This window comes from Arvicola amphibius, chromosome 14 (assembly GCF_903992535.2).
Source record: "Arvicola amphibius chromosome 14, mArvAmp1.2, whole genome shotgun sequence".
NCBI classification, from domain to species: domain Eukaryota; kingdom Metazoa; phylum Chordata; class Mammalia; order Rodentia; family Cricetidae; genus Arvicola; species Arvicola amphibius.
This window is the reverse complement of record NC_052060.1, coordinates 42,751,568-42,764,295: the sequence shown is the minus strand read 5'-3', so window position 1 is coordinate 42,764,295 and position 12,728 is coordinate 42,751,568. Positions and strand designations below refer to the sequence as shown.

Genomic DNA, 12,728 nt, shown 5'->3' with positions numbered 1-12,728 from the left:
GGTGTCCCATCATAAGGGAGGAAAGGGACTTGGTGATTTGGCCTGTTGTGTCCTTTATCACCTAATTTAAGCTCTTGGTCTTCATCTGTTTTTGGTTTTTTATTTAGCATACAAAGTGTTAGATACCATCATGAAATTGTCAAACATGATTTGTCTTTGCTGACCGTTCTCCTCTCTCTTCTGCCCTACCCTACTGTGCCCCTTACATACCGTCAACCCTCAGCAGCCTCCTTTCCAGTTTCATAACACATTTGTTCAATTGCTCTCTCTCCCCTTCTCAACACCTACTTTCCCCGTCCCATAATCTCTTTTCTCATTGCACAGCCTATATCCATATGTACACATAGAAACATTAAGAGCCAGGGTCAGCATAGAAAAGACAGCACACACAGTTTTCCCTTGGGTTCCTGGGGTGGGAAGTTTCATTCTAGAGCTTCTCACTTCTTTAGTTCTTTTTATTTCTACCAATGGTTTGGTTTGATTTGGTCTTGTTTGTTTTTTTAAAGATGTTGTAAATGAAATGTTTTCTCCAAATTCCTTTCTTAGAAAGTTTATTATTGATATATATGAAAAATTGATGGCTTCTGTTTTGCAACATTGTGCCATGTGCTTATTAGATCTCAGAGGATTCTGTTAGTTTGTCTTTTAATTAGAGAATCATGATGTGAATAGGAATAATTTAACTTCTTTTATGGTTTTATCTTGTCTTGCTGGTTTTGAGCACTATGTTGAAAAAGAGTGGATTGATTATCCCTGTCATTCTCCAGATATTAGGGGAAAAAAAATCTTTCAAATTGTTCATATTTAATACAATATTGACTATAGCTTTGTTATATATAGTCTTTATTAATTTGAAGTATATTATTATTTCTAATTTCTCCGGGACTGATATCATGGGAACTTTGTAAAATTACTTTTCTGCATCTGTTGAAATGATCATGTGACTTCTATCCTCAATTTTAATTAGACTATATATTATACTTGGTGATTTGCATGTGTACTACCAGACTGAAAGTGCAACCCACTTGGTCATAGTGTTTGATCTTAATATGTTCTTCAATTTTTCTTAGGAGTTTTCCATATATATTCATCAAGGAAATTAGTCTGAAGTTCTCTTTTTATTATGTCATGTCCCATTCTGGCACTAGGGTAATACTAGTTTCGTAGAATAAGTATGAAATGTTGCCTTCCTTTTGTATTTCTTGGAATATTTTGAGACATGTTAGTGTTAAATTCTCCTCATCCTGGAATTTCCTCTGTGGAGATTTTTATCAACCTTGTTCATCTTTTCATGGAACGAACTCTTTTTATTATCTGTGTATTATCCATTTAGTTTCTGTTTTGTTAGCTTTTGCTCTAATTTTTATTCTTGTCATCTATTGGGTTTAGGTTTGGCTTCTTGTACACCATTAGGTTATTTGAGATTTCTCTGACATTTTTAAGCTATAAACTTTTCTTTAGAGCTGCCTTTGGTGAATCCAGAGGATCTAGTAGGGTGTGCTATTGGTTTTTGTTGTTATTTCTGGGCTTTAATGTCCTGCTACTCATTCCAAATTATATTATCTAGTCTCTGAATGTCTGTGTTGTTTCTGAGGTTTCTCTTGATGTTTGTTTATATTTTTATTTCATTATGGTCTGATAAATACAAGGCATTGTCCCGAGGAGGGCTTTTTGTATTTAATAAGGATTACTTTGTATCATATAATACAGCCAACATATTTATATAAATATTAGAATGGAGTAGTGAAGTCTCCTACTAGTATTGTGCTTGTTCATATGTGATCTTCAATGTCTTTCAGTATTTATTGTATAACATGCCAACATGCAATTCATACATATTTACAGTTGCTGTGTTTACTTAGTGAATGTTCCCTTTTTAATATTGAAGGTCCCTCTCTCTCCTGACTAGTTTTGCTTGAATGTCTTCTTTAGCAAGCATAATAATTGCTATGCTTGCTTCTTATGTCCACTTGATTAGTAGGTTGAGTTTCATCCTTTCTCACTCAGTTTTTGGATGCCTTTGCTAGCTATGTGCATTTTTTGAGACAACAAATAATTGAATCTTGTTTTTAAATAAATCAGTTAGCTAGTGACTTGTTGGAAAGTTGAGACATTTTTCATTTAAAGTTATTGTTAAGAGGGGTTTGCTCTTTGATGTTCTTTTGGCTGTCAAGATTAGAGTCTTGCTTTTCCTCCTATTGTGTTAGTATTGGGGGTCTGCTGGTTAGCTATGTCATACAGCTATGTTACACAGCATTGATCCCTTACTACCTCATCTTTGTGTGTTCTACTCATTGCATGAACTCTTTACTGTCTTCTCATGGATGAATCAGTTTTCTCATATGTAAAATGTAACTGAGAAATATACATGGGAATTAGTTATAAAGAATGATAATGACTTATGGAACTGGAGTCTGATAGTTGGCAATGGAAGTCATTGATAAGGGAAATTTGTGCTACACTCACAATGAATATAATAAAAAGGAATATTTGAAAAATATTTGAAAAATGTTGGGAGAGAAAAGAAGACTTAGAAGTCAGATAGAGACCTATTGAGCAACCAATCTTAACCGGTAACTGTGAGAGAGATAAACAATAGGAGTACAGTGTGTGGCTGGACGGAAATGGGGGGTCTCATAGTAACATTAGTGGAGCAGCGTAGTTGCCAGTGGGGAGCCTAGAAAACTGTGGTTTGCAACTAACCAGTTCTGACAAATGGTGAAAGAAAAGAAAAGGGTTTAATGAAATAGAGGTTATAATACTAGGATTTGAAAATTTATGTCTAAACAGAACTAACTTCTCAATGTTCTCCTCAATATACTGTATGAAGATAATGATCAGTTCATCTAGTACATTTGTAATATGTCCTTGTTACCCATTTAATTTAATTTTCTGTTTACTCATATCCCATCTTTCAAATTATTTTCATGATAAATAAATTGATTATTTCTTTAATTAATAACATAATAATTCAAGTCTATATTTATAGGTAATACTGCCCACAATGAAAATATATTGTACAGTAGTCCCTTCAACAATAAGGTAGGTTCTGTACATCTTAATATTTTTTAATACAAGGAAAGAGTTTCTCTGCTGAGGAACATAAATATTTCCCATCTTGTCTGTTCTTTGAGTCAATGTGAAAAATTAGATAATCGTTAGTATTTAAAACTCATGAGAAGTGTTGGGCAGTGGTACCATATACCTTTAATCCCAGCACTGGGAGGCAGAGGCACAAGGATCTCTGTGAGTTTGAGGCCACCCTGGTCTACGGAGCTAGTTTCAGGATGGCCAGGGATACACAGAAAAACTTGCTCAAAAAATCTATGAGTAGAAGCTTAAGGAAATGTATTATTTAGAAAAAATAAAGATAAAACTCTTAGATGGAAAAAACCAAGCATAGCTGGATTCAGTGTGTCCATAAAAAACAAATATTAAAGAAATTGTGAGCACATCAGCTTTAACAAAAATGGAATGAGAATTTTATTCAGGAAGTGTAGTCCTTATGGTCAATGTATAGGAAATATATAGCCCCAAAATATTGATTTTGCAAATATGCAGCATTTCACATCAGTGATAAGAAAATGCTGAGAATAAGAAGATCATTAAGACAGAAAAGATTAACTGAAAATCAAGACACTTCAAGACATCATAGTTAGTGTCCTGACCACAAATACTTTATGAAAACCACATTATTTCATCTTCCTGCTCATGTAACATGCGAAGTGTATGCTGTTATCAAGAGTGGCATTGCCTTTTAATTTATTGCTAAAATAAAGGATTAAAAATCATTGTCAAATTCCTAATGAAGTCATCTTAATTTTCCAAAGTTGTAGTAATCCTTTCAGTTTCCCTGTTTCAGATAAGTAATTATTTTTATCATAAAAGTCTTTAATGCTTCAAGAATAACTTGATGTGCTTGCATTTCTGGATCTTGTGACCCACTGTAGAGTATGCTATAGGCTCTTGGCTCATTGGAGGGCAGGATTGCAGACCGCACTGAAGCACAAAAGTTATAAAAACACTTTGTCACCAGTCAGTGCAGGCACACACCTTTAATCCCAGGATTCGGGGATGGATTTCTATGAGTTCAGGGCTAGCCTCGTCTAAAGAGCAAGTTCCAGGATAACCAAGGCTACACAGAGAAAAGCTATCAAACAAAGATCCTTATTCAAAATCTGAAGGACAGAAAAAAGATATATTCGCACACACACACTTAAGGCTATACCTTATATTTTAAGTATACTTTAAACTTAAAGACTTTATACTTTAAGTATGCTTAAAGACTTGAGAAATTTTGGATAAATGTAAGTTTCCATTGCTTAGCTGTTTACCCTTAAAATTGAAGCAAACTTTGAGCCAGGTATGATGTATTGGACTGTAATCCCAGCATTGGAGAAGCCAAGGAAAGAAGGGAGCAAGTCCAAGGTGAGCCTAGAGGACACAGATTGATCCTGCATCTGAAGAAATCAAACCCTAAGACTGTAGTGGAGCCAAGCTTCACTGTGACTGTTTCCCTTTAAGATAGAGAACTGTCTACAAGTTACCTTACAGAGCTGGTTCTTTCCCAGAATTATAATGTTTCCTTTTGAACCTTAAAATAGAAAAGTTTTAGCTCTTTGCCATTTTTTATTATTAATTTCTAGTTTCCTGCTCGACTCCAAGTTGAAAAGGAATTTGGATTCTCCTGCAAGAAAGATCATTAAAGAAGGTAAAATAGTAGTTGTCTCTTAGGAAACCTAAAAAGGACATGTCATAGATTTCAGTCAATCATTTAAGGAGTTTTTAAGTATTTGTCTTCTCTTGAAAGCATAAAGAAACTTGTTTTTTTTTTTCCAAACTAAAGGAAAATGTTTCTTCGACAGATTTATAGATGTAATTTTCAGCTCGGAGATAAATGTGCATTGATGAATCATCATCCCTAATCCATTTCCTGTGATCTTATTTGCAGATTATTATCTTTAAACTCAAGAACTGGCAAACATTCTGATATCTGGATGAAGCACGGCTGCCGGTGGAGTACCTGATCTCTATGATCTACATGTAGAAGAACATCAAGTTTGCCTTTGGATTCCAGACTATGTTATCATCACAATTTATTAGGACTTAATGGAGACCGATAGCATGCTCTGAAAATCCATTCATTTTGCCACTGAAGCACCTAGTTTTCCTGTCTTGAAAACTAAAGACAAAAAAAAAGAAAGAAAAGTTAAATGCAGTCTGGCAAAATTATGGAGACAAACTATCTACTCTTTGTCCCCTTCAACTAAAATTTTATATTTGCCTTTTAAATGATAGTCCACTGTCCACCTTTCTCACATTTAGAGCATAATGTTCTTGTTACGTCATATTTCCAGATAGCTTCTATTATTTGGTGCCAGTGTGCATGTGCCTTTGAAATATACTTTTATTTACATTTCCCTCAGTTGATGATGTTTTGCTTTTTCAGTGCTAACCACGCACACTGCCACTGAGCCATTCTTCAGCCCTCTACATTGTTTTCTGAAGTCATATCAATGTTACCAATTACTGATGTGATGCCTGATATTTCAGAACAGGCATCACACATTGCGTTGTTCATCGTGTCCTCTTCTGGAAGGACATTTTCCCATGCCTCTCTGTCCCTGAGTCTTTACTGAAATGTCTTTCTTTCAAATAAGAGCCATGAGACACCATCCACCTGTCCCTCAGAAGTGGTCATCAGCACAGACTGGAGTGCAGGGTAACCAGACCCTGATCCTTGTGCTGTGCACACTGAGTGCTTACCACTACTACTGATTTTCTAATTTATTGGGATTAACAACTAAATTTTCCTGTCTGTCACCTTAACAACCAAACAAACAAAGTGTGGCTGATTTCAGGAGATGGAAATGATGTAAGAAAACAAATACAAATTATTGCCTTTCTAGTTTCCAAACAGTGATAGGAATACCTATCTAAAATATTTCCAAATAGTTTATAGAAGTTCAATCAACTTCTAATAGAAGGTGCTTTTGATTATGATTAGGAAATCAAATTCAGAAATGGAAGATGTTGCACACGCATTTCTATAGTCTGTCTTTGTCTCTGTAGCATGTCTCAACCAAAGATTTAGGGAAAACAATAGAACAATTTTGTTTTTAAGAAATGCAATCAAAGCCATATATTCTCGAAACCAGCACTTCCTTCCACTCAGACAGAGCTATCCTGACATGGAACTAGCACTTGATAAGATGCCATACAAATAAAACTATTTTAAAGGAGCAAGCAAAGTGGATGGGGTGAAGTCACCTTAGGTGGCAAAATATAGGAAAATTTAACAATAGGGATCCATGCTTGCTGTCATGGCCACACCAAATAGCTTCAGCTGCCTTAACTTATTTAATGTGAAAATGAAGATAGAGAGACAGTGAGAGGAAGTGGGTGTTATCAAAGCAAAGTACGTGTGTGAAGCCGTCAGACTTCCAGCTGCAAGAAGGCTCATCAAAGTGGTGTCACTGCACAAGAATAGGGACCTGAGTCCAGGTCCCATACGAAAAGTCAGGTACCGTAGCACTCACTGGGAAAGCAGGGACAGGAGGACCTTGGAGATTGCTGGCCAGCTAGTCTTACCAATTTGCACAACTGAAGACTGTGAACGCCCCTCCCCAGGAATCCAGCAGTGGCCAATAGCTTAGAAGAGAAAGGTACCTCCCCAGGAGCCCCGCCTCATCCCATGCCATGCTCACTCTTATGAAGGCCAGTGTCACCATAGCTGCTGTGAAACCATTTTAACAACTGCTGTGTCATGCCCAGAAGACAGCATTTTTACTGCCCTTAATCTCACCCTTATATTCTTTCTGTCTTCTCTTCTATGATGCTCGCTGAGTCTTAGGAGGGAAGGTATTAATGTCTTGTTTTGGGGATTAACTGTTAATGTAATGGGTAATTTTGCTTGTCAATTTGTTTGGCTTGAGAGAGATGCCTAGGAGATTAGTAAAAATACATCTGTGGGTATGTCTGGGATATGATTCTATAGATGATCAGATCGTGATGACTCTGACCTTGTCTATGGTTGAATCCACTGAGTAGACTATCAACATGAGTGATAGACTATGGGGCCTGGCTTTAGTGTGATGCTGAAGACATTCCTTTAATATAATCCTCTGCTTCTTAGGCACCATGAGGCAAGTAACTTGCTTTCTCTCTAGCACACCTGCTATCCTGATGTTCTGCCTCATCATGGGTCCAGACAAACGGTAACAGTGATTATGTACTAAAGCCTCTAAATGTGTCAGCCCGTAGCCCCTTCCTCCTTTATCTTGATTTTCTTACATACTTTTCACAGCAAAAAGAGTGACCAAGACACTGATCTTCTCGGGCAGGCCTCTTCTGATGTCTATGCCGAATGCTCTTTCCCTCCCTGTTTTGCTCCTAGCATATATCATTGTCTCACTGTCTATTATAGATTGTTTATTGATCTGTCTCCATCACAAGAATATAGCTTCATCTTTTTTTGTTTTACTATTTTTGCCTCTATACTTAAATTGGTGAATGCATGGAGAAACAAAATGTATGGATTGATAAAAACAGTAAACAAAAATATTCTTATCATTATAATCATAATTAAATTAAAATATACGCAATATTATTTTAGTGCTGCATTAACTATAATAGAAGCATAAACTCTGTAAATATTTGACAAAGGGGTTTTAGATATTAATTAATCCGTTCACCCTTTATTCAGCAGATGATTTTGTGGTAGACATTTCTGTGTGCCTCACTGTTATTTAAGTGGAAGAAACAGCCATTAAAGAAATTATCATACCAGTGTCCCAAATGCTAATACCTACTATATAGCCAAATTAAAATGAGAAAATATGGGAAAGAGAGAAAATGTAGCACTCAACCCAACCTGATTAGGCAACCAATGTAGACTGTGTTCATGTTATGTGTGACATATCCAAACCATACATAATGTGCTATATCTATTGGCAATCATGACAGCCTGGAAAATTGATAGAAAACTAGGGAGATTTTAAATTTTCAAACTTTTCAGTTTTGCATCATTTATCTGCTAGAAAAAAAATGGACAAAATGGAAAAGAAGTGTAATCTGGATCAGAAGACGCATAGAATTTTTGGAGATATACATATTGCCGATGCTGTCTCCTGGCAGAGCCTCCAAGTTGCATAAAATGACTCTGTAGGTAGGCTGAAACTTTGAGCTGAGGATGTCTTTTCTTACATCACTGGTTATATGTTCAACTTCCCTATGTTTTCTTCTCTAAACTATCTAAATTTCTGAGCAGAAAAAAAGTACTCAAATCCTACTAAAATAAACAATTCTATAATCTACCTTTCATTTATGTTTAAGGTCATCTATGTTTTGTATTTTAATATCAAGTTCTCTTTTCCATTCATTTTGTGGAGTTTCAATTATTTTTTCAAGAACTTATGCAAATTAAAATCTCTATGGAAGTGAAATGACCACCCAAATTTCAAATGATTAATAGTTACCTTTTGTAGATTATCTTCCATTTTCAGCAGCCAATAGTTAACTTGTAAGGAAGGAAAAATCCAATCTAACTTGTTTAAGAATTTGGGGATTTATACTCAGAAATTATCTATTGACATTTGGTGACATGTTATGTCACCATAACATCTATAACATTTGGTGACATTGCTGTTATGTCACCATAACCTGAACACCATCCAGGTTGGAGCAGTCAGTGGTCATATTTTGCCTTGTCTAGGTTTCTCTTGCTTTTTTTCTACTGTTGCTGCAATCACTGCTTTTGAGAAATTTCTCCACCAGCTATAACAGTGGTTCTCGACCTTCCTAATGTTCTGACTTTTAATATATTTCCTAATGTTGTAGTGACCTCCAACCAAAAACCATTTTATTGCCTCTTCAAAACTGTAATTTTGCTACTGTGAAGAATTATAATGTAAATATCCGATATGCAGGATATTATCTGATATGTGAAACCCCTGTGAAAAAGTCGTTCAACTCTCAAAGTGGTTGTGAGCCACAGGTTGAGAACCACTGAGTTATAGTTTTGACCAAAAACAAGTAACACAATTTAACTCACTACCATATCATAAATTAAAAGGAGAAGTCATTCTTCAAGTGGCTGTGATCTGAACCAGGTCCTAACATCAGCCAGTCAGAGCCTCCCTTCGGGACATATGAGCAAAACTTAAGGGAAGGTGAACCCATGGGGCAGCACAGGTCCAACTGGCTATTTTTGTGGGTGACCTGAGAAAGAATTTTGTCTATTCAGTCCCCAGAAAATTCCTGTCTCCTATGTGATTATTTAGGACATGTCAAGATAATTTCAGTTTGTGCCCCAACAATTTTGATTTCTAGGACCTGTGAAGGTGTTATTTTTGGAAAAAAGAAAAAAGGCTTTAATGGGGGCATGGATAAAATGAGGCCATACTGGAGTAGGGCATTCCTATAATCCAGGATGTGGCCTGTCCTCATGGGAAGATGAGAGAGAAGCAAACAAACACCTCAACACCATGTAAAGACAGACAAGTGACCCAAAACCATCACGGAAGTGCTGGAACTCAATGCCTGGCAAAGTCAAGGACTGGTACAAGCTTCTAGAAGGAAAGATGATCCAGGAAGGATTCCCCTACAAGCTGTTAAGAGGTAGCAAGACCCTAACAATGCTTGGATTTTAGACATCAGACTTCAGGATAATGAGAGGCCAATCAGCATCTGTTAGCATACAAAAAAAAGCCCCACACTACGGGCCCTAAAGTGCTAGGATCATCTTTTTATTCATCTTTATATCTAATTATCAACAAGATGCCCTAATACCATTGGCTTCACCTTTTTCTGAATATTACATATTTACAAACTAAGAAATAGACATGACATAGCAGCAGAACATCTACATTTTCATCATAATGCTGTCACAACTCTGAAGAGTATGTAAATCAAGAGAATATTCACAGCATTTTGTCAGCTCTAGTCATACTTAATGGACACATACAGAGAAATCAAGAACTCAATAAAGGGAGACTATTCAGACTAAACACTCAATGTTATGGTTCAATCAGCCCTTGTCCCTTCCAGGCACGTATGTTGGATGCTTGATCTACAGCTGGTGGGGCTTCTTGGCAGATTATGAAAACTCTGGGATATGGGGCCTAGCTGGAAAAAGGGGGTCCCAAGGGGTGTACCTGGTCTTTGGTCTCTTCCTCTTTTTCTACTTCCCGTCAGCCATGAGATTAATGACAGCCTCCACTATACTAATGCAACCTTCATGATCTGACTCACCACTGGCCAAGAATCATGGGAGCCCAGGCAATGGTGAAATCTATGAAACTTCAAGCAAAATAAATCTTTCCTGCCCTAAATTGTTGTCACAGGTATTCTGTCAAATCTATAATAGAGCTGAGTAACCCAGCACAGTTTTCTTGTTAGCTGACCAGACATCCATCAGTGTAGTTAAACTGAACAATGATTAGATTTTTAGACCGCCTTCAGGTTCTGTTATATTTCATTTAGCAAAGTCAAATTTGACTGTGGGATATTTTGGAGGAAAAGTGTGTGTTGCAGGTATTTTGTTGGTGTTCTAATCTTCTACTGGGACTTTCATTACAAATTAACTCCTCAGTCATTTCAATTTTTTCACATTTATTTCTGGTACTGCCACTCAACTTAGCAACTGGGTAGAAGTAGCTAAAAGCATCTCTAACTCTTATAGTAGAGTTGGCCATAACAAATTTTTATGCAAGAATACAGAGTGGTCCCACATATTTATGGTGGCATCTGGGATGTGTTTGTGGCAGAGGAGAGGAGAGGAAGGATTTTTATATGTTGGTAAACTAGAAATCTAAGAACAACACTTCCCATCTGGAATTGCTTTGATGAGAATGCTGGTTTACCCCTATTTATTAATTACTAAATTGCAATATCATCATGCAGTGATAATGATATCCATGATTTAGACTTTAAACCAGTGAGAATAAACACTTTCATTTAAATACGGCTGTATTTATTTACTATGACATTCAGCAAACTTCTAGTGTTGATAGAGGAGAAACGCATTTATACATTTAGCCCATACAAGCACAAGGAAGTTACATAAACCCAACATAATTAAAGCAATTTATATAGGACATAAACTTCATGACATTTATAGTTAACTTGCAAGTAAAGGAGGCAACTAACAGAAATAACTTGTAGGGAAAAAAAAAACACTTATGTGGTTTGCACAGTTCCAAAATACCAGTCTTTAAATATGCACCCTTCCACCACCGTGCCAAGAGGAGACTGGGAGACGACTTAGAAAATATGGCCTCAATTTTGAGATTTGGTAAGAATGTAAAGCAAAGACATACTTTTACAGTGGCTGTTACCAAGAATCAGCTTGATGTTACCAGTACTATAATTTCATTAGCTCCATTATTAGTGAATACCACTTCAAATAAGCAGCCTCTTTGCATAGCTCTACTAAACAACTATTATCTACTACTTGTGATAGAAAAGCTACCAGGTTCATGGAATGCTCAAGCCTTCCCACTGTACAATCTAGCTTTTTAAATATGATATGGTGTGTTTGTAATGCCAGTAGGCACCTAAGTAGCAAGCTGCGTGGCTACCTGACATCACAGTCATAACAGCAAGTTATAACAGCAAGTTGTGCCACCTTTATGGACTAACACTAAACCCAGTTTCTTCCTAACAACCAACCATCTGGATGAACCTTAGCACATTAGCCCATACTCAAAGACCACTACTAAAGAGGTGTCCATCCATGTGTGTCTAATGATGTCATTCTAAACATGTTCTTGGCAGAATTGTTAGCATGAGCACAGGCCCTAGCAGCAACTTAATTCTCTGAGGAGATTCCCTCCTGTAGTGACAAGAACAAATGCTTGACCAGCAGATTTAGTATTGGCCTGATTTAGAAATGTGTGGAGAAAAAGCAGCAGCAACTAAATAAATGATTCTGCACCCCTAGTCAGAGTTACCATCTGTACTTTGGAATCAAGTTTCAAGGCAGGTTTTGAGAAAGAGTGTTCTTTCTTGAACCATTTTTAAAATTAAATTGGTTTTTTGGTAATTTTATTCATGTAGCTAATGCATTCTGATAACTCTCTCCCACACCCTTCTGTTTCTCCCTTCCACACCTATCAGTACCCCGTCTTACTTCCTGTCCCTTTATCAGGTTCATAATTATTGTTTTGTGACCCATTTACTTTAAAGGAGCACATTTCTCTGCCCATCGGATTGAGACTATCCATTGTGTGTCCAGTGGATACACAACTGAAATCATTGGTTTCCCTTTCCATGGAACCATAATAAGTAGGGAAATAATGATGCATAGGAATCCTTGAATACTTCTTCTGTCCTTGCCTAGCTGGCAATGGATCCATTCCTGGACAAACCCATTACAGTCATCTTCAGTTGTTAAGAGTTCTTGGTCACACTGACTGTTTACTGATGAAAAAAATGTTTACCAGCCCTTCTTCCTATCTTCCAGATTTCACAATATTTCTATCCCTTCTTCTCTGGTGTATCTTGCCACATAGGGTGAGGTATAAAAGTATTGTTTAGGACTCAGAACTCAATCATCACTTACTTATTCTCATCACCCTGAAGAGCCATAAGTCTCTGCATTTGTCACAGTTCACTGGAAACACAGCATCTCTGATTAAGACAGGGAACGATTTTTGTCTGGATATAAACATATGTTTAGAAGATAATTCAACACTATGTAAATTTAGCTAAACAACAGATTTAAGTTC

The 12,728-nt window shown here is 36.7% G+C and overlaps 1 protein-coding gene across 1 annotated transcript in view; it reads left to right on the top strand.

Annotated features, from left to right (window-relative positions):
* Nucleotides 1–5,120, top strand: part of Bank1 (B cell scaffold protein with ankyrin repeats 1) — a 224,171-nt gene extending 219,051 nt beyond the window's left edge. Inside the window, 3 exon segments of the mRNA XM_038311587.1 lie at nucleotides 2,990–3,042; nucleotides 4,647–4,711; nucleotides 4,952–5,120. Of these exon segments, the coding sequence (XP_038167515.1) occupies nucleotides 2,990–3,042; nucleotides 4,647–4,706 (113 nt within the window). The 3' untranslated portion in view covers nucleotides 4,707–4,711; nucleotides 4,952–5,120.
* The last annotated feature ends 7,608 nt before the right edge of the window (nucleotides 5,121–12,728 follow it).